At 32.0% G+C, this 27,675-nt stretch overlaps 4 protein-coding genes across 6 annotated transcripts; 2 read left to right on the top strand and 2 right to left on the bottom strand.

The window, feature by feature from the left end:
• The first annotated feature begins 3,502 nt into the window (after positions 1 to 3,502).
• On the top strand, positions 3,503 to 5,593 carry LOC100785272 (phosphoglycerate mutase-like protein AT74). Its single transcript, XM_003554622.5, has 2 exons — positions 3,503 to 4,002; positions 4,874 to 5,593. Exons 1-2 carry the CDS (start codon positions 3,555 to 3,557, stop codon positions 5,299 to 5,301), a joined length of 876 nt encoding a protein of 291 aa, XP_003554670.1. The 5' UTR covers positions 3,503 to 3,554; the 3' UTR covers positions 5,302 to 5,593.
• A 2,449-nt stretch (positions 5,594 to 8,042) lies between these two features.
• LOC100306127 (uncharacterized) lies at positions 8,043 to 10,440 on the top strand. 2 transcript variants are annotated; one of them, XM_014771314.3, is made up of 3 exons: positions 8,043 to 8,951; positions 9,703 to 9,726; positions 9,942 to 10,440. In XM_014771314.3, exons 1-3 carry the CDS (start codon positions 8,738 to 8,740, stop codon positions 10,238 to 10,240), a joined length of 537 nt encoding a protein of 178 aa, XP_014626800.1. In that variant the 5' UTR covers positions 8,043 to 8,737; the 3' UTR covers positions 10,241 to 10,440. The 2 variants fall into 2 exon arrangements, with proteins under 2 accessions (XP_014626800.1, NP_001237979.1); NM_001251050.2 differs by having other exon boundaries at positions 8,599 to 8,951; positions 9,936 to 10,244.
• A 460-nt stretch (positions 10,441 to 10,900) lies between these two features.
• LOC100813419 (glutathione synthetase, chloroplastic-like) lies at positions 10,901 to 16,758 on the bottom strand. Its single transcript, NM_001370648.1, has 12 exons — positions 16,555 to 16,758; positions 16,272 to 16,441; positions 15,364 to 15,439; positions 14,915 to 15,045; positions 14,260 to 14,382; positions 14,094 to 14,174; positions 13,814 to 13,894; positions 13,634 to 13,703; positions 12,612 to 12,733; positions 11,484 to 11,623; positions 11,186 to 11,378; positions 10,901 to 11,106 (listed from the first exon to the last, which is right to left on the bottom strand). Exons 1-12 carry the CDS (start codon positions 16,681 to 16,683, stop codon positions 10,983 to 10,985), a joined length of 1,440 nt encoding a protein of 479 aa, NP_001357577.1. The 5' UTR covers positions 16,684 to 16,758; the 3' UTR covers positions 10,901 to 10,982.
• Positions 16,759 to 19,660: 2,902 nt separating this feature from the next.
• On the bottom strand, positions 19,661 to 27,309 carry LOC100784737 (glutathione synthetase, chloroplastic). 2 transcript variants are annotated; one of them, XM_003554621.5, is made up of 12 exons: positions 27,003 to 27,309; positions 26,471 to 26,640; positions 26,252 to 26,327; positions 25,596 to 25,726; positions 23,657 to 23,779; positions 23,496 to 23,576; positions 23,173 to 23,253; positions 22,997 to 23,066; positions 21,600 to 21,721; positions 20,534 to 20,673; positions 20,242 to 20,434; positions 19,661 to 20,155 (listed from the first exon to the last, which is right to left on the bottom strand). In XM_003554621.5, the coding sequence occupies exons 1-12, from the start codon at positions 27,273 to 27,275 to the stop codon at positions 20,032 to 20,034; spliced, it is 1,584 nt and encodes a 527-aa protein (XP_003554669.4). In that variant the 5' UTR covers positions 27,276 to 27,309; the 3' UTR covers positions 19,661 to 20,031. The 2 variants fall into 2 exon arrangements, with proteins under 2 accessions (XP_003554669.4, XP_040868653.1); XM_041012719.1 differs by lacking the exon at positions 27,003 to 27,309 and adding an exon at positions 26,717 to 26,963.
• Between the last annotated feature and the right edge of the window lie 366 nt (positions 27,310 to 27,675).

Here is a 27,675-nt window from a genome sequence, read left to right as displayed (position 1 = left end):
ATTCTATTTTACGATTAAAAAATGTCAAAAATTATAAAAAAATATTATTTATATAAGAAAAATACTATTAACTTTTATATTTATGATTTAAATAATGTTTGTGTCTTTGTGACTTATGAGATATTACTTATATATATGATAATTTTATTTTATATTTTTTACACCAGTAAAATATTATTAACCTTTGTATTTATGTTATACATATTATAAGTTATAAGAGTATATAAGTAAAATTTTATATATATAGATATATGGGGACCCTGCGGGGCGGGGCGGGGCGGGGAGCATAATCCTCGTCCCCAAATTAGCTGTAGCAGGGTTTCATCCCTATTTCCGCGAGGAATTCTTCCCCGACCGCAGAACCTCAAATGGGACAGTACCCACGGGAATTTCTGAGTTTCAGGAAGAATTGTCATGCCTAGTAGAGCGAGAGGCACATGTTCGATTCCCAAGCTTTTTTGCCCCGTTTTCATTTCCCGACTTCCCGTGAGAATCTGTGGGACTCCGTTTTACATTAAAAAATGTCAAAAATTATAAAAAGAATATTATTTATATAAGCAAAATACTATTAACCCTTATATTTATGGTTTGGATAATGTTTGTGTCTTTGTGACTTATGAGATATTACTTATATATATGATAATTTTATTTTATATTTTTTTATCAGTAAAATACTATTAATCTTTGTATTTATATTATACATATTATAAGTTCCGAGAATATATAAGTAAAATTATATATACACAGAGATATGGAGACCTTGCGGGGCGGGGAGCATAGTCCTCGTACAGGGGGTTTCATCCCTATCCCTGCGAGAAATTCTTCCCCCACCACATAGCCTCAAATGGGACAGTCCCCGCGGAAATTTCTGAATTGCGGGAAGAATTGTCATGCCTAATAGAGCAAGAGGCACATGTTCGATTCCCAGGCTTTTTTGGAGTGGTCATATTGGCTTTGTCTATTCTTCAAAAGAAAATATATTAAAGATTGACCTTTTTAAGTATTTTTGTTACTTCATGAAATTATTATTCACACTCTTCTTAGCAATAATCCATTAAACTAAGCCGAAGAAAATATAGTCCTCTTTTTTTTTTGGTACAGCGAAAATATATTCCTTTATGAAAGTAAATAAAACATTAGTAAGTATCTTTTGAAAATTAAAATAAAGAATTAAACGAAAAAAATGTTTATAACAAATAAATTATTGATATGTTAACCCGCGCACAATGGTATGATATAATTAATTAGAACTTACAAGTCAGAGCAACTAGGATTGCTTAAAAATATTCCTACAATACTACATAAGGTAAACACAAAATTATACTATTTTCGTCCCAAATTATAAGACATAATTAACTAATTTATATTTATTAAAAAATTTAATTAATTTAATTATTAACATCAAATTTATCTAGAATTATAATATTTTTTTCAAATTTATTCTTGACTTTATTGGTGACCTATTCATTTTCTTCAATCTTTATAAGAGAAATTTTTTTAAAAAATAATTTAATAAAAATAATTAATGTATAAGAGATGAAATGAAATCTTATAATAAGTTAGACTATCTTATAAATAGAGAGATGGGAGTATTGAAATTTTAAAATTACTAAAGTGAATGCTTAATTTTTTATAATTATTGACTTGTAAAATACTTTTTTATTGATAAAAATATATTTAACCAACATTATTTATATAAGCAACAATATTTATATAAGAAACACTACCTTAAATGTTCCAACAAACATTTCCGTTAACTAACTCATCTTATTTTGAAACGATTCTTACAAGCAATCGTGTTATAAATGGAATAAATGAATAATGAAATGTACAAGCAAAAACTTCCAAAATTTAACATATCAGTCTTTTCTTTTTTATTCGTTCATTTCTAAAACATGATTTTAATTTTATTTATTTATTTAATGTAAATGTAAAATGTTATTTTTTAGCATATTTTTATTTTAATTAGTTATTTAACATTTTATATACTTATCATAAATGAGTGGGAAAGTAAAAATATAATGATATAAACAATAAAATTAATTATATTTATTTAAGTCAATAAATAAATAATAATAATATACTACCTTCGATCCTATTTATAAGAAAATTTTCCTATTTATAAGAAATATTTTTTTTTCTAATTAAAAAGACATTTACTATTTTTAAACTTACTTAAGTTAATTTTCTTTTATACCCTTTATTTATTATTAATTCCATTTACTGTACTCAGATTATGAATACTAACATTGAATATGACTATCACTCAAAGCATTTAATCTTAAGGTTATTTTTTTGAATAAAATTTGATTTTTTGTTAATATTATTAAAAATAACTAATTTAATCACCTTTTATAGTCTTTATTTTTTATAAATCGGACAGGAAGTAATATATGACGTGATGTGTTTTCCCCCCTACAATAGTGGAATTTAACTTAAAATTAAAACTTCACGTGAATTATAAAAAACTCTTATCACTAAATTAATCCTAGTGGTATGGCACCTGCTGTATAAGTTATAGACTTATAGTTGTTAATGAATTTCTTCACGTAATAGAAATAATCAAGGTAAAACGTGTTTTTAATTTTTATATTTTTACTTAAATTTGATTTTGGTATGTATACTTTTGAATTTAATTCTCTAACTTTTGAATGTACGTGAATTTAATTATTTTTTAATGTTTAATTTTAGTATTTGGTAACTGTTTTCTATTGTCACCAGGAGGACTAAATCTATATTTTTTTTAAGTTGGAGGATTAAGTGTAATTTGATTTGCAATTGTAATTGATGTGTTAAGTGTTCCAATACAAATTCAACACATAAAAGTAAAAATAAGAATTTTGATCATTTTGTTAAAACATTTTTACCTAAAAAGTTATTTTTCACTCGATTTCTAAACATATTCTAATTCATCAATTTAAAATCATAGGACCTAAAAGCAAGTTTGATGTAAAGTATAACAACTAAAATAACATTTTCCCAAAAAATAATATATCCGATAATAATCCACGTTAAAATCATAAAACTCAATTTTTATACTCTCAAGGGACGTACTTAGCTTAGTCATTACCGAAACTATGTAAGGTTAGTTATAAGAATCACACAACACCATTTGTATGGTTACAAATCAAAGTTTCACAAATATTATTTAACATAAGATTTTCCTAAATGAATTTCTTTAATGTTCATTTTGGTTTTCCTTTTTTTTTCTTTTCATCAAAATAAAAATCATGCAATTTATTCATCTAACCAGTGTCTCTTGCTTAATTGGTTTTTTTTTTATTAATTATCTTTTGTTCAATGAGTCTTATACAAATATTTTCTAGTATAAATCATTATGTATTCTTTCTTTTATGATCATTCATTCATCTGAATATTCTCATTTATGTTATTCTCATGGTATTCCTTTAAAGTTTAATATTTATCACCATATAATATGATTGAATGTATAATTATTCGATAAAAACTTTTATTTAAATTTAACAAGTATTTTACAATCAGAAATGATAAAGTTGGCGTTGTAGGAGTGTGAAAGTGATAATCGTTGGTTCGTAATGTGTAGCCACAGCCAGAGAGTGTTACCCAAGAGAATAATTCTGGTGCGTCACGGGGAGTCGCAAGGGAACCTGCAGCCCACCGCATACGACACCATCCCCGACCCCAAGATCCAGCTCACGCCGGAGGGCATTGCCCAGGCACGCCACGCCGGTCACCGCATCCGCCACGTCATCGCCGGCGAGGGTTCCACCAATTGGCGGGTGTACTTCTACGTCTCCCCCTACGCCCGCACCCGATCCACGCTCCGGGAGATTGGTCGCTCCTTCTCCAGAAAGCGCGTGATTGGGGTCAGGGAAGAGTGCCGCATTCGGGAGCAGGATTTCGGCAATTTTCAGGTCCAGGAGCGCATGAACGTCATCAAGGAAACTCGCCAACGCTTCGGAAGGTTCTTCTATCGCTTTCCAGAGGGAGAATCCGCCGCCGACGTCTTCGATCGCGTTTCCAGTACGCACTTTTTCTTCAATTATTGCAATGGTTAGGGCTGATTGTCTTAGTATTTAAAGAATACCCAAAGCATTTCAAAGGCTGTGTTTGGATTGATCAAAAGAGCTGAAATGGATCCGAATTGAGCGAACATGAGTTTAATTTCTATGCATTAATAGTGTAGAAACCAAATCTTGGTAGGTAGGCATCACAGGGTGAGTACATAGACTATTTACTCAGAACATAACCAAATCCAGTTCCTTTGTTAAGATGAAATGGAACAAAATTCTTGACGCACTCAAATTAGAGGAAAATTAAATTGAAGGTAAACAATGGAATCCGATAAAATACTCACTACCATATTTCGTCTCCATTCTATCAATCCAAATAATGTAACAAATGAGTTGGTCCAGAGTTGTGGTGCCGCACTCACTGAATAATTTTACTAATAAAATGCATATTTTAAAGGACTGCTATATGTTTATTGATTGTAGATTAAATTTTAAACTAACATTGTGTTGTTAGTTCAGATTGTGACTAATTTTTCTTATGTATAATTTTGGTTCAAAGTTCAAACACTGTATTTAAAGGAAAAGCTCAAGAAGATTTAGCTTCATTATGCTGTAATATTTCTGACTTGGAGAGGATTGTCTCTTTTTGAAGCTACTTTCTGTCCTAGACCAAAAAGACTAGAGTTTAAACTAGCGAATAAATTAAACAACCAGAGGTTTTTAGCTAGAATTGTCAACGGATTGAGTTGGTGTTGCTAATGATTCGCTCTGCACAGCTTTAGCTTATTTAACAATTACTGTTGACAAATTTGGACTAATTAAAGTTAAAATTTCATTTTTGTCTGTGGTGTTAATTTAAGACCCCTTGTTTTGTTTTGCAGGTTTCCTTGAATCTCTGTGGAGGGATGTTGACATGAACAGGCTTAACCATGATCCTTCTGATGATCTGAATTTGATAATTGTGTCACATGGGCTGGCATCTCGTGTTTTCCTTATGAAGTGGTTCAAGTGGACAGTCGAACAGTTTGAGCTTCTGAATAATTTTGAAAATGGTGAGTTCCGCGTGATCCAGTTGGGGAGTGGTGGAGAGTACAGCTTAGCCGTTCATCACACGGACGAAGAACTACTTGAGTGGGGGCTCTCTCCTGATATGGTAGCTGATCAGAAACGGCGAGCCAGTGCCAGCAAGGGTGACTGGAATGATCCATGTTCCTGGTACCTTGATGCTTTTTTTGATCATCTTCCTGACTCTGACGATGACAATGTGGACAAACATGACGAGACAGATTCTTTGAGTGAATGTTCATAGTGTGCTTAGCTAGCTTCTGGGTTTGGAATTCATAGTTAACATTTTCTAGACAGTAGACTGTTCTTTCTTTTTTGTTCCTTCTTTTTTTTTTTGTTAAAAGAAAAATTCATTTCCAAAACAGAGGAAGGTTAAGATGGAAAACGATGTAAAAGGTTGTTCCTCGCTAGTTGGTGCTTTGTGTGATGCATAATGCATGCATCTTGTACTATACATCATGACAGAATTTAGAAGAGCCTGAATATACAGTGTTTCTCGAGTTTGTACTCAATTTGTGATGCTTGATGTTTGTGAATATTGGAGTTCATTCTAGATCGCTTGATGTGAAAATTTCTTCTGAATTTATAACTTTTTCTTAGCAAATTACAACAATATTTCCTCAAAGGTTTTGTGTAATTATACAAATACTCTATGTTTTTTTAATCATTACTTTTATCTCTCACGTAGAAGATGTTAGTTTAAGGATTGATGAGATGTTAGTATAATATTTTTGAACATTTAAGAGAATGTTAGTGTAATGTTTTTAAACTTAAATGGAGGTTAGTGTGAGAAAATAAAAAAGGGTAAAATTATGTGTAATTTGATAAAAGTTCAAGAGGGGTTGGTGTAATTTGTTATTTTTTTAATGTTGAATATACTCTAAAAATGATGTAGAGAAGAAGGGGTGTATAAAAAATAGAAAATGTTTGGTAAACACTAAAAAGTTATTTGGTAATAATAAGGTTGACTTAGTCAAGGGGAGAAGAGAGGAGGAGGGAGAAACTCTGGATTTAAATTTTTTTACATTTACAAAATCTAAAACCTAATGGTTACCTTAAAAAAAAAAAAACCAATAAGTTATTTGACGAAAAAGATGAAGGATTGCAAGTATAATAGGTGATACAATGTTACTCTCAGATAGAGAGATAGAAAGCTATATAAGTGAGTGAATTTCTACAACACTTGTCCAACGTAAAATTTCATTTAGAGAGCCATGATTTGCACATGGGGTTTATTACTTTTTTACGTAGAAGGATAATATACACATTGAAGAATATAATCAATGTTTTTATTTATATAAAATTATTTTTAACTTTTTAATATTTTTCTGATATAAACTATAATCACTATTTTTAGTATTTAACCTAATTGTATATAAAAAAATTTGAACTCAAAATCTTTTATTAAATTAGAATAATTTCATGTCAGAGATGATGAATGTGATTGGTGATTTTTAACTTTTTAATTTGATATTCATTATTATTTTATTCATAACAACTATCTAAAGTATTTAAGAATAAAATAAATATAAAACATGTTTACAAATAATAATTAATGTAATTTTTACATTTTTTTAATCAGTAAGAAAGATACACAACCATATTTGGAAATGCAATTTTAAGGCAAAAATCACATTGATGTAAAAGCTATCTCTGATAGCTTCAGGTTGGACGTGGAAAACTGCGTCAGGGATGCCTGACCGAACGTGCAGTAAGTGTGTGTTTGTTTCGATTTTGATATGCACTTAAGTAGTAATTTTCGCGTCCAAAATGAGAAATGATGAGAAAGATACTCTTTCTATCTTCTGCTTGATCCACATCCACATCTACGGTAAAACGTGTTATCAAACACTATTAAGACCTCAGGGTCTCAGCCTAACACCACCAAGAACCTCACAGAACGAATCTGATGAGGGCCAAAGTTCCCAAGCGAGTAACCAATGATCATGATTAGCTCCATATATATTTTGCTATCCAGTTTGCACATTCATTGAACTCAGTATACATGAAAATAGAATTCACTTTTAAAAGTAAAATAATGCAAAAGACAGAAAGTATAACACTTAAATAAACAAATTTGACCGGTTGGGATTCCAAACAGCGCAAGTAAAAATTAATTGCCTCTTCTTCACATGTATTGGGGTTGAAAAAAAAATATGATGAGCGGTGTTCCATAAATGGTTTCCTTGATGTGGGTGTTCCGATCTACCATTAAATTCGATTCTTAAAGCAAGTCATTATTAAATTTAAGGGCGTTGTTGACACAAATTAATCAGTTGTTCCATTGTTGGTATCTTGAAGTAATGAGTGTCGATTATTTGATAGAACAATAAAGAACATTGAACAGATTGGTTGTTTCAATGTGGATATCTTCAATACTACCGGTACTACAGTAGTAGTAAGTAAATTCATTTTAGGCAAATATTATTTTGTACCCTTAACACATTGGTTAATAAATTAAAAAGAAAAATATTTTTATTAAAATATGCAATATTATTATAATTTTTTTTTATATTTTCACAATAAATATTTTCTCCTAATAAGTGAGATTCTTCTTTTTAATCAATATTTAATTACATGTTGGAGAAAACTATTTTGATATTAATAAATTCATTTAAGTTGATTATACATATTTTACACAATTTTTTATTTCTTCCAAATTTGTATATTTTCAATTTTGTTTCAATTAATTTTACATACTTCATTTACTATTTTATTTTGTTTTTTAAAAAATTGTAATGCATGAGATACAAATTTCATTATTTCTCCTTTCTATATTCTATGTTAATGATCCCTTCAAAGTTATAATTCACTAGACATGGTATTGTGAATAACGTTCCATTTGCCTTTGTCTTTATCGTAGCACCTTGAAGATTTAGCAGCATCTGCACGTGCACCCTTGGCCATGTGGAAGGTATCTGTGAAGCAACAAAGAATCTCTCTCTCTCTGTTGAGCCGTTCCTAAATTACAGGGCACATACAAACGGTTGTTGTCGTTTAATCACGGAAGATGATAGTAACACAATTTGAAGTCATGAGTAGTAAACGGGTACACATAACCTACGCCGACTGGTAACGACCTTATTGGCTAAACCCAATGTTACAAAATGTCAAAGATTACCGTTCTCACTCACTTAAACCAATAAACAAACCAACCCAATCATTAAAGCAACCTTCTTGATTATCCTAAAGCCGCAGCGCAAGCACTCTTTTTCTTTCTCATAATAATGTAACTTCTTCCCCACTCTTGAGCAACAAATTCTCATTTGCAAACCCCATAAAGACATCATCTTTACACTTTACCGGGATCTGGGTCTCCTTTTATTTTTCCCCAAGACAAAGTAGACATTGCCTTCCACTCACTTCAAAAGAGAGAGAGAGAGAGAGAGAGAGAGAGAGAGAGAGAGAAACTCTTATGTGTTCTGTAAAACTGAAGTGTTCTTCCTCAATCATTGTGTTTTACAGTCAAATTCAGCGTCTATGATCTCATTTAAAAAAAAAAAATCGGTTTTTTTAAAGATGGTGCTCTCTCACAAGTCACACCCTTTATTTACTTCAGCATCCAACAAAGTGTTCCTTACTTACCCAGATCTTCAAATGTGAGTGTGAGTGTTGTTGCATCGTTGCATGAGTCACCCATCAAACACTGTTCAAGTAACTATTTTTAGTTTGTTTTGTAAATGAGGGTGTGGAGGGTTCACCCACCAGAGCAAAAGCTTTGTCCTAATGGTGTTTTGAGGTGGGTTTTGGTTTGGATGAGTGTGTGTTTTCTTGTGTTCACGGTTGGTCCACCCTCTCGCTCGATGGTGAAGAAGAGTGCATCTTCTCAATTTTCTTCTTGTCCTCCATGTGATTGTTTCTGCTCGTCAGCGGAATATCTCCTCGATCCTCTGGGTGAGTTTCTTTTTTTAGTTACTGTGCAATGTAAAAAATTTGGTCTCGAAGTGAAAAAAAAGAAACAAAGTTTGATTTGATGTGATGATAAGATAAAGACAAAAGTAACCCTTTTGTGTGCTTGAAAATGAAAAATGGTAGTTCTCGCAATTAGTTAGCATTTGTTGCCTGTGCTGCGCTACTTGCCACATCCGCAGCAAGTTGCAGAGGAACTGACTTCTTTTTTTGAAAAACAAAATAATCAGAAAAATTCACTGGCTTCGTATGAAGAATTAGAACAAATGCTTTTTTTTTTTTCCCAATGTACAAAGCCAAAATTTTCTTATTTTGGCTATTCAATTCATACATATTAGGTTCAGAGTTTCTATTGCTGACCTTGAAATCTTGGATCTACCTTTGGTCTTAAAAGGGAAGAAGGAAATTGGGGCATTCATTTTACCTGATATTAAGCCAACTAAGATGGCTGTTTTTAACTTCAAAAAAAAAAAAAAATGGCTGTATTTTTTGCTGCCATTTGTTTAGACATGGTGAGAATAAGGTTAAAGTATAAGGATTAGTTTCCAGTTTTAGCTATCTTTGACATAAAATTGAGGATTTTTTTTTCTATTAAATCCTTTGTGCCGTGATATAAGGATTGCCATGATGGTTTTGTTTATTTAGCTTATCATATTTGCGAATTGCAAAACCTTGTCCGTCCTATATATTATATAGGTGTGTATAATGTTTTGACACATTGGTTTATTTCTTGCAGGACTTGTCAATGGCTCAATTTACGGTAAGCTAATCTCCTTTGCATTTATAGTTGTTAATATGTTTCACAAAATAAACTGCTTTAAGCTACACTTATATTTTGATGCATCAAGGGTTTAATTTTTAGTATCAGACTTAGCTCATCAGTACGATGAAATTGCTGATAATAGTTCTTCAGCATGTTTTCCAATTGTTTGCAATCATGACAGGAAAAACTTTTTCTTTGTATTGTAGGTGCAGATTGTGGCAAACACGATCCAGTTTTGAATGAGGAAATGAACAAGGGTATACTGAAAATGCTATCTGAGGAGCTAAATTTGCAGAAAATTGTGGCCAACGAGACCTTGGAACACACCAAACAGTTAATAATGGATGCCAGGAAAACCTTTTCGCATTACCAGAAGGAAGCAGAAAAGTGCAACATTGGGGTGGAAACTTGTGAAGAAGCAAGGGAGAGGGCAGAGGCAGAGCTCATTGAAGAACACAAGCTGACAGCATTATGGGAAAATCGTGCTCGTGAATATGGGTGGGTGGAATGACAGAAGAACACACTAAAGGAGTTTAGTTAACCATTGCTACATTATGTTATGTTAACCCTTAATTGTAACATAGCGTTTAAGCTTTTATAGCCAATACACAGATCTCTTGTGATGATTTCAACCAGGTCAGCTATTCCATTGAAACAAGTTTTGTGCTTCACTACTTTACACATAATGAATTGATCCTTGTTTTCCTAATACATTTGCCGCATTTTATTACCAAACTAGTGACACCACCTCACCTTTTTAAATAAATTGATCACTAATGACACAAGCACAATTAAATACCAACATTGCCAATGCTTCACTGGTAAAAAACGGTGCATTGCATTTCATTGGTGGTTGATGAATGCTTCACTGGCCACCTTAAAGTCACGAAAATGATCAATACTGCCTTTTTTTTTATTGATGGATGAATTTAATACTGGTCCCACTAATAAAGAATTGACCCAGGTTATTAAAATCAACATGAGAAGTTTCCCCCAACAACAGAAAAAGTATGTTAAAAAAGCATGTTGCTAGCATTTTAGCTACAAGTGCATTTGATCATGCTAATGTTCCTTGCTGCCGCTTGCCTAATAATATGAGCTCAACTGGATTGAAGATGGACCTTCGGTCATGGAAAATTCCATACTCAAACCATTTCCTTGCTGAAAAAACTTAAATGAAGTATCAATAATATGTAAATCATCACTTATGCAGTGTTTTGAATTTACCCTGATAACCTAAGGTGTTGGCTTCGTCAAGTCAAGTATACACTATCTAGCACTGCAAAACCAGCTGCAACCCCACCTTCGTCAGATGATGATACTTTTGTACGCATCAAATAACCACTTTGTTCGTTCATGATAACCTTATTCTTATTCCTGCAAATTCCAGTCCATGGATATCAAGTTTATGTGAATTTAAACTCAACTGTTATAGACATTTGGCCAATCAATGTACCTTAAATAAGTACCAAATATCCCAAGTTCTGAAATGGCATGATCCTTATGCCAACAACCGTTACGCAACAGAACTGTTGCAGAAATAGATGGAAATATCCTCTGCATAAGGATATAAGCTGCATCTTCTTGAGAATCTGCTTTCTGCAACTTTAGGAGGGTTTCCCTCACATCATCACCATAAATATTGTTTCCTGAAAAGTAATTAGGAGGGTTTGTTAGATAAGTTTCTTCCCCTCTCTCTTTGTTTTTAAATAAAAGTAGGGCAGTAGGCAAATCAAAGTTTGGGTGTACAAGACCTCCTCCTTCTCTTTGGGGCTTCATCACAAATAACTCGGGCCTTTCAATTGCTTTTCTAACAATATTTGAGTCATCCAAACTCCACAACCCAGCAAAGCATTTACGCAGTTTGGCAATGTCATCTTTGTTATCAAGGAACCTGCTTACAGTATTGGTTCAAGGGGGATTGTTAAAATCTGAACGTGTTAGTACATACAATATTTGTAATTCCCTAAACCAAAATAGGAAGTATGGGTGTAGCTACGAGCCTATTAGGAAACATGCATTTTCATCCATCATATGTTTCCTTCTTTTTTGGGGGGACAAAAGAAAAATTGAATAAATATCCTTAGATGAAAAAACAAAAGTTGTTAGTGTGGAGTATAAGATATCTTACTTAAGAATGAAATATGAAAGAAAAAAAGAAAAAAAGAAACAGCACATCAATTCAAACTTTCCCCATCCTAATTTTTTTATTTCCTCTGTTACCATCAATCTCCCAGATCAACATCTAATGTTTCCTGCAGCAACTCTAGGAAAATTTTTGAATTTGCATCTCTATCATTAGCGAACTGAATCCATAACTTATTCCAACAAGTCTACTCTTTCATCAAAACCTCGAATTAGGACCTGCTACGTAGACAATATGAGCTTTTGATAGCATACTCCCTTCATCCAATCTACTTACATCTTAATAAAAAAAACCTCACAGTTGCTAACCTTGAACTTTTCCCTCAACTTCAATATGATTGTAAAGTTTCAAGCATCCAAAAATCCCAATCGTTAACCATGCATTCTTATTTTTTTGCCATCATTGGCAACCAATGGTTGTGGACACATTCTGAACGATGCCACTGGATCAGATAACTTTTTCAATTCACTAAGGGAGTCTTACCGGCCATTTAAAACAAAAGCCTATCATTCCTAAAAGGTACAATCATATCATGAGTCATGACCAACCAACTGTGCAAGGCATGGATGGGAAAGCAGATCCTGAAGGATAATCTCACTTTACATGATAACTCAAAATTGTTCTTCATACGCTTTTCTTTTAAATAAAGTATCTGTGAATTGATCAAAACCACTTTCAATGCATAAAGGATGAAATAAGCTTGGAAGATATAAAGTATCTGTGAATTAAAAGATACCTTTCAAGAACACCAGGCTTTGCAAGTTCCTGTTGAATCTTTTTGGTGCCAACCAAATGATAGGATATTGAAGGGCATTTGACAGCAGAAGATTGTTCCATCAGTAGCCTAGCTCTCCATTCCTACGTATTGAGCAACATATATACCAAAACCATAAGAACTTATAGTCAAGCTAGAAGGCTCAATCATATTACATGATAATATAGGCGTGGCAGGAAACAATATTACGGTAGAAAATAATCAATAGAATAGAAATAAGGAGGTAGAAAAGGGAATAAGTAAATTGGATTATGTTATTTTTAGAAGAAAAAAAAGATAAACTAATACATAAAAAATGTAAAACGATAGAGTCTTTACATAGTGATTTCATGGAGAATCTGTATTACACTGAGCCCGTGATTATCTCACCCCCTTTTGATCTTCCCACCTCCCACTTTTTTTTGACAAAAATACCTTTGACGGAAATTAATTTCTATTTTAATGGGGGGGGGGGGGGGTGAGAAGATTATAAAGTGGGGGGGAGGGAAGGGAGTTGAGAAAATCATGGGCCGTATAGTGAGCAATCTCCCATAAATTTTGGTCTTTTACTCCCTGCACCCCTTTTTGCCTCTGCATCTAAAAAAGATTCCAACGGACAAAAATAGCCCTCACCAGGCACCCTGTTCCTGAAAAGACTCCAGCATTTTGAAGAACCCAACTGTTTTTATTTGTAAAGAACTAAAAAATACGGAAATTATTGTCTTCAGTCTTTAGCTTTATACCTCACAAGTCCTTTTATCATGTAAATCTTAAAAGAATTTGGTTAGCAGATAGAGTAATTAAATATTAACAATACAGTACAATTTCCTAACACTAGTGAGTTAGAGACACTCTTTTTTCCACAGAGGTCATACCAGATTCAGTGGCATAACCTTCCTAATGCTTAAGAAAAGAAGTTTAAGTAAATAGAAAACAAAACATGGTTCTACATTGGAATAGCACGGTTCTTATTAGCAGCAAAAAAATGAATTCAAGTTACTCACTGATTCTGAAGGATAGTCGTCTGGTGTATAGCCTGCTCGGAAATAAATGACTGAAATTGCTTCTCCATCCCTGCAAGTGCCAAGAAATTATATTTCTCTATAATCAAAACCATAGTCAATAACATAATTAAGCTACAACCTGAGCTGAAAGTTAGTTGTTTTTGGCTAAAGGCTACATACACAGAAAGTGTTCCATCTGGTAGAATTTCTCCTTCTTGATCAACTTCTGTCAATGTTTTCCGTATAGTTGTAATATTATGCGTGTTATAAAGCTAAGGACAATAACAATTAACAACCAAAAAAGTATGTACTGAGTATAAAAACTACTGTAGCTTTCTTTACATAAAAACATCCCTTCATACCCTTTCATATCAAATTTAATAGCACAAATTATGCACATAAAAGTTTTTCCTTTTGTATTATAACTAATAATTAATTATAACTGCAAAGAAAAGGATATCTTTCTCTTAGAACTGCAGAAACAAAATGCTGGTCGTACATGTTTCGTTCTTCAGCCTGAACCACAATCATAATCACAGCCCTGCACGGATACAAAAGAAACTATAGCAGGAAATTAACCAAAAGCAAGAAAAAGTTGAAGGGAATTTTTTTTCCTCTGAACTGACCTGGGGTTATTATACTCACTCCAAGCTTTAGCCAAGGCATCTGCATACTGATTGACAGCATCGTTGGCAGGAATCCTTTTGGAATCTAGTTCAAGCAATTTTCCATGGCAAGAAAGTATGTATCTAGAAAATTACCAACTAAAATAAAGATATTTCTTCCAAAAATAAATAAATAAAAAGTTCCTTGAAACGAAAATATATTTCCACCAGAGTTCATATAAATAATTTCAATCTTAGTTATAAATCCGGTATAACGACACAAATTCAACAACCACAATACTGCATTAGCTGTTATATAAAAGATCATAGATAAAAGATAAATAATTTATAATATATACTATACACACACAAGTAGTTTAAAAAGAGAAAGAAAGAAGGGCTTCAATGCCTGAATTTTCAACGTGGACCAACAGATATACATTAATATCTAAGCACATATTTTATGATCTCCAATTAAACTCTCAGTTCAAACCACTTAAAAACTTGCAATGTACGTCCACCGCTAAAGATATAAACGTCACTATCAACAATGAGTTCAAGTATTTAACTTAAACAAATCCATAGCTGGCTGCAATGAAACAAAGACCTCTCAAAACATTAATATAAATTAGTGATGATAGCATAGTATGTGTAATTTATATACAGCAACACTTACCTATGAAGTTCAGTTACAAGATTACTAAGACTCGCAAATGAAGAGGCAATAGTGTTCAGTTCTACTTGCAAAAGTGATTTAGTCTTTTCATCAAGCATATAATCTGAACGATGTAACCCCAATCGTATTTCCTATTAAAATTTCGGCAGAGCAAAAATAATATCAGAAATCCCTTTGATTCACTTCATCAAGAGGAAAACTTTAGATCTGTATGTACCCTCAATTTTTGACTAGAGTAAAGGCAAATTAATTATATGTAACATTTTTGTTTACCGTTAAACGTTTTCCAACAAACAAACGTGTAGTAATGTTCTAATTTCTAAAACCATCTCACTCTATCTCTCAATGAGAATATTATGAGCACAAAATGAGTTCAGTTGAAATAATATTAAAAACAAACGTAATACTTTTGTTGCTACTGTACATTACAAATACTAATAAACACTTACCTCTTTTTTGTTAATCTGTATCATCATGGAATGAATATCCAAAAGTCTAGAGGTGAATTCATCCGCTTTCTTGGTTCTGCATTTAGAAACAGAGACATAAGACGCATTATATATACACAATCAATTAACTGAGTAAAAAGAGAAAGAGTGGTTTATTTATGTATGATGTGACATGCAAAAAGAGATAGAGAAAAATAAGAGGGGTTAGCTAGTGAAATGTTTGTACATTTTGAAAGTCCAAATATCACGATTCATAAGTGTAGACTCTTATCCGAGCCATGTTGGAGAAGTTTCAAAGTAGGAAATAAAAACTCATTTTTTAATCATGAACAAAGTGAAGGATAATTGACATGTATAAAGTGTTGTATTTGAAAAGAGTAGTAATATATGAACATCCATATATTACAAATATCAATTTATCAATTTGACACCCATCTATTTTTATCTCTCTCATCCTATCAAATCATATTACTAATTATTTATATATTTTTCTCACTTTTTTCTTTCTCTCTCAAGGTGTCAAATAGCATGAGATTTTCATGCATCTTTATCCATTTAAAACATATATAATACAACTCAATGAGTAATGAGTGTAACTCAGTTTGTAATATATTTTTGAGAATGAGTGAAGATCTTTAAGTATAATTAAACCTCAGAATGAGAGTTAATTAATCTCATAAGTGGTCCACCCAAAGGACAAAGCTTGTGAGGATACATGAAGTCTCACTGGGGAGACAAAAATCCTAATTATGGTGGTTAAAAAAAGTATTAAAAACAAATCTATAGAGTGTCCGTTCTTTATAGAATAAAGCTAAACTGCTTTGTGGCATATAAAATAGAGTAGGAGCCCATGCACAAACATATATAAGAAAGAGACAGCAGTGCAGAAATTGCAAGTAGGTGGTAACCTGGAGAGAGAGTCGTGGAGAAACGTTGCATCCAAACTGACCCGATCAACGAGTTCATTGAATATAGGGGCTAACTCACAGGCTTCTCTCCAGTGGTTTTCCGGAAATGGCGTGGGAAACAAGGCAACTGGGGCATGCACCAATCCCACGCCAGGAACGCTTCCCGATCTCTGCATGCATGCAATCACGAACACATTGTTACATTGTAGCCGCCAATGTAGGGCATAATATATATACATTGTAAACAAGGAACGGAAATAAAAAAGGTGGGAGAGTGAGGGACCTGAACGGATTTGTCACCAACAAGGAGGCCGTGGAGAGAGGTCCAAACGAGAGCATCGTAGGCGATAGTGTGAAGGAATTGCTGATGAAGACGATGGTAGTCGAAGATGCCATAAATATGTTGAGACATCGGGAATAGGAGACTGACGGCTGAGGCTCCAACAACGAAAGCCCGCCTTTGTTTTTTTTTGTCCTTGCTTAAAATTTAACACCTCCACACCAAGACTAACAATTTCTCCCTTTTCATTAGGGTTAACTTAGTAGTGCGATTTGAATACTATTCATAAGGTCATAGCTTTCTTTTAATATCACTACTTAGTGTTCCTTACCTTGCACGATAATTAAATTCTCATTTTATAATTTATAGAAATAATTTTTTATATCATTTTGATTTTTTAATATATTTTAATTATTTAATTTAAATTTTAATATATATATATATATATATATATATATATATATATATGTATTCCTGAAAATTGTTATTATACTTTGATAATCTTGTATGTTTCCTTTTGAATTTCTTTTAAAGTTAATTTAATTTATAATATATTTCTTTTAAATGACATCTATACATTTGACAAAATCTTATTTTATAATATATTTTTAAATTAAATTAGTTAATTAAATATGTTAAATTTATCATATATATATATATATATATATATATATATATATATATATATATATATATATATATATATATATATATATATATATTATAAGTAATAAGATCACTTTATTAGAAACAGTGTTATGTAAGTATTTGCCTTTAAAGTTGAATACATTTTATAGTAATAAGGTTATATTGACAATATACATTAAAAATGAGTTATTGAAAAATAAAAATCATGAACAACTTTTCAACACTTATTTTAAGATTTAAAAGAATAATATCTAACACAATAAAATGTCATATATTGAAATAATAACACAATAAATTAATAGTAACTCTTACATTAAATCTTAAACAAACAAATGAACAAAAAAATAACCTAAGTTGAAGTTTAAAGTTTGGTATATATATCATAAAACAATTGCAATATTATATTGAAGTTTTTTTTGCAAATGAAATATTTTTCATTAAAAATGACAAACTGATTTTATTTTCAAGTTTTAGTTCAACTTTGAATTTGTTTATTTTTTAAAATTAAATACATTAATATTAATTCAATTTATTTTTTCAATGATTCCAAATGAAATGTAAATCTTCTAAATCAAAACTTATTAAATTATTTCAAAATTAATTAAAAATACCATTTTTTCAAAAACCCGTAAACTCACGTGAATAGATTTTTTTTAAGAAAATAAATGAGATTTTCATGTGACATCGGTCAATCAATGTGACAAAATCTTCTTTTATATATAATAGATAATAGATGTAGTAGATAGGACATGGGTATAAGTTTTGTCTATTATTGATTAATAAAAAATTACAATAAATATAAATTTTAAGAAGTAATATACTTATTAACTATCATACCTAACTAAATATCGGCATCATTATTCTCTTGTATTTCATTATTTACTTAATCACAAAAAAGGAAAAATGACATGAAAAAAAATAAAAAAATTGGGCAAAGTATTTGTACTGATAAACCAAGAAAAATGGAGAGCGCAACACTGAGGGAGTAGGCTGAGACGATGTAAATCGTAAATGGACAATATCATTATATTTATTGTAATTTTCTATTAATCATTTTCTATTTTTTAAGTGTCAGTCAATTATAAATTATCTTTTAATTAATTTTTATTTATTATTATAGTAAAAAAATTGATATTTAAGATTTAATGGAAATATTAAATCAATTTAATCTGAATTAATCGAATTATTAAACCAATTAGTAAATCTGCATTTACTATTTATTAATTTGAATTTTTTTGAATTAAGTAATTAGAATTGAATTAATTACATGGAGAATAAATTTGGGGTGACACATGACATCTTCCATTTATATAAAATCTTCTTTTATATAATATAGTAGATAAATTCTTTTTTTTGTCAACTTTTAATATTAGTATGACTATTATTTTTTAAAAAATAAAAAGATGCTCCCTTCCTTTATTTTTAATATATCATCTAATTAATTTAGTTCAAAATTTTAATTTAATTCAATCCAATTCAATATAAAACAATTTAGATTAGATTGGTAATTACTTTTCCTCTTACTTTTATTTGTTTTTGAAAACATTATTAAATAAATAATATTATATATAATAAATATAATATTAAAATAATTTAAATTTTAAAATAACTCATGAATAAGTCATTTTCTATATAGTAAATTAAATTATGTGCAGTCTTTTAATTTTATACTCAACACATTTAAAATTATATAGTAAATTAAATTATTTCATAAATAAATTATATAGGTTTAATACATTATCAGTAGGATTCTAAACTATTCGAAAGTTTAATTAAGTTTTTAAACTGAAAAAAAATTATAATCGAGTCCTTAATTATTATCGATCGACTATTATAATTAAGTCTTTAGAGTTTTTTTTATACTGCAATTAAGTCTTTAGAGCTATAGTAAAACATGTTTTATTTTTTCCGACGTAAACTAGCTTCAGGAATTGATAACAAAAATTTAACAAGATTAAAGACTCCATCAGAATTTTTATTTTAGTTTAAAGAGATAATTAAAAATTCTCAAAAATATTTAAGGACTTACTAATATATTAAACCAATTATAAAATCAAGATTAGCCGCACTCACATTTTCTTTGTCATCAAATGAATTTCATACTGGTCCCACTTATAATTAGAGAGCGGACTCAGGTCAATTATCAAATAAGATCAACACAAGATTTCCCGCACAACAGAAGAAAAAAAAGTATGTTAAAGAAAGTAAAAAAAAAAAATGTAGCTACTTGACTTGTTGATTATCATTTTTTTTTTTTTTACATATATACTTATTAGCATTTCTTAGATAAAAATGCATTTGGTCATGTTTAATGTTCCTAGGAACCGGTTGTGTAAGATTTACGACCTTCCATCATGGAAAATTCCCTACTCAAACTATTTCCTTACATCTCTTCTCAAAATTAAACCACCAACTCAAACCGAAGCTATACCATCTTACAAACAGTTTTGCAATAAGAACGAACAGGTTTGAACAGCTTGCCAAATTTTTATTGGATAGAAAGAATATAACAACTCGTCGGGTATAGTTAACGAAGCATCCACAGGTTCTATAATTATTATACATCCCATGGTCCCATGGAAAAAGAAAAAAGGAACTTTACAGTCTCTCCTCTTTTTTCATTTTTTGCGGAGGCAGATAAGTAAAAGCAAGATACAAAATTGCAATTATGTTCTATTTTAAGACTGTTCTTGACACCCGTCATGGTTGTAAAATAGAATTTTTGTAGTAGTGATGAGAAAACAAAACATTATGATATCATTATGTAAACCATTACCGACGTAATGTTTTTGTTTTGGACTACCCTGATAACCCACAGTTTTGTTGGCTCTGTCAAGTCAGGTATACACTATCTAACACTGCAAAACCAGCTGCAACCCCACCTTCATCAGATGATGATATTTTTGTACGCATCAAATACCCACTTTGTTTATTCATGATAACCTTATCCTTATTCCTGCAAATTCCAGTCCGAGGATATCAAGTATTAGGCAAATTTAAACTCATAACAGTTACAGACATCGCTAAGCAATGAATCTGTACCTTAAATAAGTACTGAATACCCCCAGTTCTGAAATGGCACGATCCTTATGCCAACAGCCATTACGCATCAAAATTGCTGCAGAGTTAGATGGAAATATCCTCTGCATAAGGATATAAGCTGCATCTTCTAGAGAACCTTCTTTCTGCAATTTTAGGAGGGCTTTTCTCACATCGTCACCATAAATATTGTTTCCTGAAAAGTAATTATAGTTCGTTAGATAAGTTTCTTCCCCTCTCTCTTTTGTTTGTTAAAAAAGGTAAGGCAGTGAATCAAAGTTTGGGTGTACAAGACCTCCTCCTTCTCTTTGGGGCTTCATCACAAATAACTCGGGCCTTTCAATTGCTTTTCTAACAATATTTGAGTCATCCAAACTCCACAACCCAGTAAAGCATTTACGCAGTTTGGCAATTTCTTCTTTGTTTTCAATGAACCTGCTTACAGTTTTGACACAAGGATTTAGTTTGAACTTAGAACTGCTTGTTTTCGAAGCCAAGCTGCAACAATCAGATAGTGTTTAGGGCATAAAATAAACTTTTTGGGTAGCAGTGTAGGTCTGTGGAAATCCATCATTTATTTCCTTCTTTTTGGGACAAAAGAAGAACTGAAGAAATATCATTACAAGAAAAAACAGAAGTCCAAGAATAGTGGATAAGAAATCCTCCATAAAAGCAATGAAACATGAAAGCAAAAATAAGAATAAGCAAGGAAAGCCCATCAATTCAAACCTCCCCATTCTAATTTCCTCATTTCCTCTGTTACCATCAATCTCTCAGATCAACATCTAATCCTTCCTGCAGCCCCTCTATGAAAAAAAATTTGTGCACTGAATCCATGACGATTTCTTCCAAGTAGTCTATTATTTCGTCAAAACCTTCTCGAATTAGGATCTGCTCTGTAGACAACATGAGCTTTTGGTAGCAAGCTCCCTCATTGCAATCCACCTTCAACTTTTCCCTCAACAGATTCATTATGATTGCAAACTTACAAACATCCAAAGATCCCAATTATTAACCATGCATTCTTGCCACCATTGGCCAACAATGGCTGCAGCCACATTCTGAACGACACCACTGGATCAGATAAACTTCTTCAATTTACGAAGAGAGACCTACTGACCATTTAAAACAAAAACCTAACATTCCTAGATACAATCATATCATGACCAACCAACTGAGCAAGTCATGGATTGGAAAGCAGATCATGAAGGATAATCTCACTTTACATGATAACTCACTCACAATTGTTCATTATCCGGTTTTCTTTTAAAACATAGTATCTGTGAATTGATCAACTGCTTTCGATGCATAAAAGGATGAAATATGCTTGGAAGATATAAAGAATATTAATTAAAAGATACCTCTCAAGAACACCAGGCTTTGCAAGTTCCTGTTGAATCTTTTTGGTGCCAACCAAATGATAGGATATTGAAGGACATTTGACAGCAGAAGATTGTTCCATCAGTATCCTAGCACTCCATTCCTGCATATTGAGCAACATATACCTAAACCATAAGAACTCGTAGACAAACTGGAAGGGTCACTAATATTGCAGGATAATGCAGTCGTAGCAGGAAACAATATTATGGTAGAAGATAATCCATGGAATAGAAAGGAGGTAGAGAAGAAGAAAAGAAAATTAGATTACGTAATTTTTTTGGGATTCAGCCAATTTGAAAAGGGAAATAATGCAGTAAAAGGTTGAAATTGTTCAACCCCCAACTGTACCATTCGGTGCATTATTTGTAGCAAATTGTACCAAGTGCAAATCCCTTCATAAATAGAGGAAGAAAATCACAATGGAGTTTGCAAGAAGTGAGAGGCACATCCTCACATCAAGAGAGAAAAATAGTGAGAAAAATATAAAGACTTAGATATAGTTTCTAAAAAAATGGTGAACCAATTTGTGAGAGTTTTATTCAAAAATTCAAGATACATTATTATTGTATTTTTGTATTCCCATTATTGTTGTAGTGGAATTTTTCCTCAATTCTTTGCTTGAGAGTTCTAGTTGTCACTCAAGAATTTTGCTCCAAAAGGAAAGCTCAGCATGGATTCTTAGTTTTTAGAATTAAGAGTTAAAAAGAAGACAAAAAGGCTTTTACAACCAGTTCAAAGCCAACTCTGTTGAAAATAGAGGAAGGAGCAAGAATCATGACATAGGCCAATTTGATGTATACTACAAAACTCATGGGATAAGACATGAGAAGGTGGCCTCCTAAGACCCCTCAAATGACTGGAGTTGATGAAAGGATGAACAAAATGATTGCTAAAAGACTAAAAAAGTCAGAAGCATGCTTTCTCAAGCAAAACTTCCCAAATTGTTTAGATGTCCCAAAGTTAGACGATCCACAAGAAACTGGCAACCTTTGAGAAGGTATTTCTCATACGACTTTGTTAACTAACTAAGCTCTATAGCATAGAGAAATATATAAATAGGTGCTAAAGTTAGAAAGAGTGTTAGCTTTTCTGGTCAGCTTTACTTCACTTGATAGGTGGTTTAAACTCTTTGTATCATGAAAATCTTAAAAAAATTTGTTAGAAGATAGAGTAATTGAATATTAATTGACAATAAAGTACAATTACTTAACACTGGTGAGTTAGAGACACTCTTGTTGCCAAAAGGTCATACCAGATTCAGTGGCCTAACACCTTCCTACTTCTTAAGAAAAGAAGTTTACGTACATAGAAAACAAAACAGATGTTTCTACAATGGAAAAACATGCTTATGAGCAGCAAAAAGACTGATGTCACTCACTGATTCTGAAGGATAGTCAATTGGTGTATAGCCAGCCCGGAAATAAATGACTGAAATTGCTTGTCCATCCCTGTAAGTGCCAAGAAATTATATTTCTCTACAATCAGAACCATAAGATAACTAAGCCACAAACAATAGCTGAAAGTCACTTGTTTTTATGGCTAAAGGTTACGTACACAAAAAGTGTTCCATCTGGTAGAATTTCTCCTTCATGATCAACTTCTGCCAACGTCTTTCGTATAGTTGTAATATTATACGTGTTATAAAGCTAAGGACAACAAAAACCAAAAAATATGTAGCGACTGGCGAGTATAAAAATTTCTAGCAGTTTTCTTTACATAAAACTGATAAAAGCATCCCTTGATATCCTTTGATATCACATTTAATAGCACAAATTAATGAAATTATACAAATAAAAGTGTCTGCTCTGCTATATGGGAATAAAATAAACGTTTTTCTATTTGTATTGAAAATTATATAACTATTGAGAAAAGGATATTTCTCTCTTAGAACATCAGAAACAAAATGCTGGTCGTACATGTTTCGTTCTTCAGCCTGAACTACAATCATAATCACGGCCCTGAATGGATACATTAGAAAATATATCAGGGAACCAAAAGCAGCAGTAAAAGTCCAAGAATTTTTTTTGTCTGAACTGACCTGGGGTTATTATACTCACTCCAAGCTTTAGCCAAGGCCTCTGCATACTGATTGACAGCATTGTTGGCAGGAATCCTTTTGGAATCTAGTCCAAGCAATTTTCCATGGCGAGAAAGTATGTATCTAGAAAATGACCAACTAATATAAAGATATTTCTTAAAAAAATCCTTAAAACGAAAATATATTTCCACCATAGTTCATATAAATAATTTCAACCATAGTTATAATTCAATATAGCAACACAAAGTGAACAACCCCAAAACTGCTATTGCAGAGAAGTTAGCTGTTATATAAAAGTTCATAGGTACAAGATAAATTAGCTTATACTATTCATCATAATAAGTAGTTAAAAATGAAAAAATTAGCCAAAATTAAAGGCATTAATAATTAATAATTAAAAGTCTCATCCTAAGACACAATCGCCATCAATATCAGGCCCATGGAGTTATTAACAATGAGAGCAATGAAAACGTGGGTATGAAGACCAAAAGAGAAAATAGAAAGAGGCGACGGAATAAATGGAAAGAAAAAAAAAAAAGAGTTCGCCACCGAAAAATTAGTGGAATGTGAGGAGCCTTGAAGTGTGAAGAACACACTAGCTACAACACACAAAAGATAAAGGCTTGATTACACTTTTAAGTCCCTTTAGTTTGGATATGTGCAATTTTAGTTTTTTTTTACACAATCAAGTCTCTCTAATTTAAAAATTAAGCAATTTTGATATTCCATTGATTTTCTTCTACTTAAAATGTTCAAATATCACATCCTACTTAAATCATTTTGCAAATTGAATAACTTAAACTGTTTTAAACTTTCTTTTGCTCAAAACTCACCAACCAAAATATCAAATTTATCCCAAAATAAAAATTCTTATTTTTTTCTTATTCAAACCCTGATTTCACATGGTACAAAATCCTTCATCCTTTAAAATTATTTATATCTTAAATTTATATTAACCCAAAACATTTGAGTAAAAAGTAAGAATTTGAGGATTTAATGTGGAAGAAAATCATTAAAGGGCTCAATTTGCTTAATTTCTAAAAATCAAGAAAATGAAATGTGAAAAAACTTGACTAAATTTGCTTGTAATTTTTTTTTTATCATTACAAAACATCCATCAGAATTTACGATTAATCTTCACCAGAAAACTTGGTTGATCACAATAGAGAAATCTCTTCTTCCAATGTTTTTCCATCCACGATATTAAATTTAAGTCCTTGTTTAAAGAGATTGATTGAAACCGTTCTAATCAAATCAATAACTAATGAGATGTTAGTAAAATTACTTTTAATTTAAACTAAGGAGAACAAAGTTAGAATTAAGTTAAAAACAAAAGGAACAAAGACATGTGGGTGTACAGTAAACAGAGTCAATAACGAGTTGCATGGATGAACAGGTTAGCATACGACGTCAATGAACAGTGGGTCTGACGTTAAGAGCTCAAAACAAAGGTTGGGGATTTTGCATTAATGATTGAGAAAGAAGGGATTCAAACCCTTCATGCTTTCTGAAAAAAGAAAACGCACAAAGAAAGTCGTTATTGAAGGGAAAATATGGGTTTGTACCCCTGTTCACCGTAGTGACCATGTCAAGACCCAAAAACGTGACATGACTGAACTCCAGTAGCGGCCACCTGCCACGATGCCATGGCACTATATGGAGCTATAGCTTTGCTATCGAGCTGTTCAAGATTGACTATTCTGAATTTTCAACGTGGACAAATATAAAATAATATCTAAGCATATATTTTAAGAACCCCAAATAAATTATGATTTCAAACCACTTAAAAACATCAAATGTACCACAAAAGATATAAACATCTGTATCAAAAATGAGAGTTCAGGTATTTAACTTAAACAAACCCATTGCTGCAATGAAACAAAGACCTCTCAAAACATTAGATGATAGTATAGTACGTGTAATTTACAGCAACACTTACCTATGAAGTTCAGTCACAAGATTACTAAGACCGGCAAAAGAAGAGGAAATAGTGTTCAGTTCTATTTGCAAAAGTGATTTAGTCTTTTCATCAAGCATATAATCTGAACGATGTAACCCCAATCGTATTTCCTATTGAAATTTTGGTGGAACAAAAATAATATCAGTAAATCTCTTTGATTCACATCATCAAGAAAAGTAAAGAAGAAAACTTCATATCTGCATCCTACAACCCTCAATCTTTTGCTAGAGCTAAGATAATTATGAACAAAGTTTGGATAAACTTTTTCCTAACTACTCATAGAAGAAATAAAAAGCAAAATGAATCAAAAAAATTCCACTAGTTAAAATCTGCTTATGCATTTCAGTTTTTGGAGAAGTTAAAAGATATATCAATAAGTTGATTATACCAATAAGTCATAAGTAATCACATAAATAAACTTGATATCACACATAAGTTATATAACATTTTGCTACAAACAAACATGCAGTCAGTCATGTTCTAATTTCCAAAAGAATCTCACTCTATCTATCGCAATGAGAATACGAGCATAGAATGAGTTCTTTTGAAATAATATTTAAAAAAAAAAAAAAAAAACACTAATCCTCTTGGTGCTACCTTACAAATGTTCTACTAATAATACACACTTCACTCACCTCTTTTTTGTTAATCTGTAGCATCTTGGAATGAATGTCCAAAAGTCTAGAGGTGAACTCATCCGCTTTCTTAGTTCTGCATTGAGAAACAAATAGAGGCAAAATCTTAATGCACCTAACCTACTTAAACTGTGGTACCAAAACTCAAGTAGGACCACCTGCATGCATGCACATTATAACAAGAAACAATAGGGAAGAATTCGCAAGTAGGTAATTAACCTTGAAAGTGATTCCTGAAGAAACGTTGCATCCAAACTGACCCGATCAACGAGTTCATTGAATATAGGGGCCAACTCATTCGCTTCTCTCCACTGCTTTTCCGGAAATGGCGTGGGTAACAAGGCAAGCGGCGCATGCACCAATCCAACTCCAGGAACGCTTCCTGATCTCTGCAATCCGAAACACATACATAAATATTCATCCATCATCAGCATCAAATTCTCATCACCATTGCAAATCAATCACCATTCGCCACCAATTTAGGGTGTGGTAACCAAGGTTTTAAAAAACCGTCCACGCGACCGTGATTCTAGCCGCAATATCAAGGTTCTTTTTAACTGTCCGTCCGACCACAATTGGGACCACATTGGCCATATTTGCCCGCGATATCAACAAACACCACAAAACGCAAGCCGTCGTGACCGATATTTAAAACCTTGGTGATAACTGATAAGTGAGAAAAAAAGAGAAGAAAGAAACGGAACGCAATGCAGTGAATAAATGAGAGAAGAAAGGTGGGAGAGTGAGTGACCTGAACGGATTTGTCACCGACAAGGAGACCGTGGAGAGAGCTCCAAACGAGGGCGTCGTAAGCGATGGTGTGGATGAGTTGTTGATCGAGACGAGGGTAATCGAATAAGGGAGAGTCTTGGACGGGGGTGAGGGAGAGAGGTTCGCTTGGAGCCATGGCGAGTTTGGGGGGAAGAGGAGAAGAATGAGAGCGATGAGTAGAGAAAGAAGGGAAGAAGGTGAAGGGGGATTTGTAAGGCTCCCAACATGCAATGCAGTGAATCACAGCGCCCATTTTGGCCTCTTTCACTGTGTGTTTGCTAACAGAAAATAATTCTATTGGATACATGAAAAAAAAAAAAAATAAGCTGGAAATTAAATAGATTTTTTACTGTTTAGTTTTAAAGGAAAATAAATAAGAATACAAATAGAAAAATTATAAATAATTGATTCTTAACAAATTGGTTGTTTTAGGATATATATTTCACACTATTTTGAATTGGGGAAAATGTCACCAAATGTCAATTTTGACCATTTCTAGCTGGCACAAGATGTGATATACTATATATATGACTACTGTATTAATGTTCATTTTCATTTTATGGAAACAATAAATAAATAGTTACTAAGTGTAAAAAAATTTATATTATCATTTAATTATAAATTAGTTCTTTTTAATTATAAATATTATATAT

The sequence above is a fragment of the Glycine max genome, chromosome 19 (assembly GCF_000004515.6).
Source record: "Glycine max cultivar Williams 82 chromosome 19, Glycine_max_v4.0, whole genome shotgun sequence".
In the NCBI taxonomy this organism is placed as follows: domain Eukaryota; kingdom Viridiplantae; phylum Streptophyta; class Magnoliopsida; order Fabales; family Fabaceae; genus Glycine; species Glycine max.
This window is presented reverse-complemented; position numbering and strand designations above follow the sequence as displayed.

Bases quoted from the DNA above. Each gene is read 5' to 3' on its own strand.
- LOC100306127 (NM_001251050.2), top strand. From the start codon at position 8,738: ATGAGGGTGTGGAGGGTTCACCCACCAGAGCAAAAGCTTTGTCCTAAT. The intron at 8,952-9,702 runs GTGAGTTTCTTT...TATTTCTTGCAG, and splicing joins ATATCTCCTCGATCCTCTGG to GACTTGTCAATGGCTCAATT. The intron at 9,727-9,935 runs GTAAGCTAATCT...TTTGTATTGTAG, and splicing joins TGTCAATGGCTCAATTTACG to GTGCAGATTGTGGCAAACAC.
- LOC100784737 (XM_003554621.5), bottom strand. From the start codon at position 27,275: ATGGGCGCTGTGATTCACTGCATTGCATGTTGGGAGCCTTACAAATCC. The intron at 23,577-23,656 runs GTCAGTTCAGAC...GTATCCATTCAG, and splicing joins AGTGAGTATAATAACCCCAG to GGCCGTGATTATGATTGTAG. The intron at 21,722-22,996 runs GTGAGTGACATC...CTCAATATGCAG, and splicing joins TTGACTATCCTTCAGAATCA to GAATGGAGTGCTAGGATACT.
- LOC100785272 (XM_003554622.5), top strand. From the start codon at position 3,555: ATGTGTAGCCACAGCCAGAGAGTGTTACCCAAGAGAATAATTCTGGTG. The intron at 4,003-4,873 runs GTACGCACTTTT...TTTGTTTTGCAG, and splicing joins CGTCTTCGATCGCGTTTCCA to GTTTCCTTGAATCTCTGTGG.
- LOC100813419 (NM_001370648.1), bottom strand. From the start codon at position 16,683: ATGTCTCAACATATTTATGGCATCTTCGACTACCATCGTCTTCATCAG. The intron at 14,383-14,914 runs GTAAGTGTTGCT...GTAATTTTCTAG, and splicing joins CTTGTAACTGAACTTCATAG to ATACATACTTTCTTGCCATG. The intron at 13,895-14,093 runs ATATCCTTTTCT...GCTTTATAACAC, and splicing joins TCTGCAGTTCTAAGAGAAAG to GCATAATATTACAACTATAC.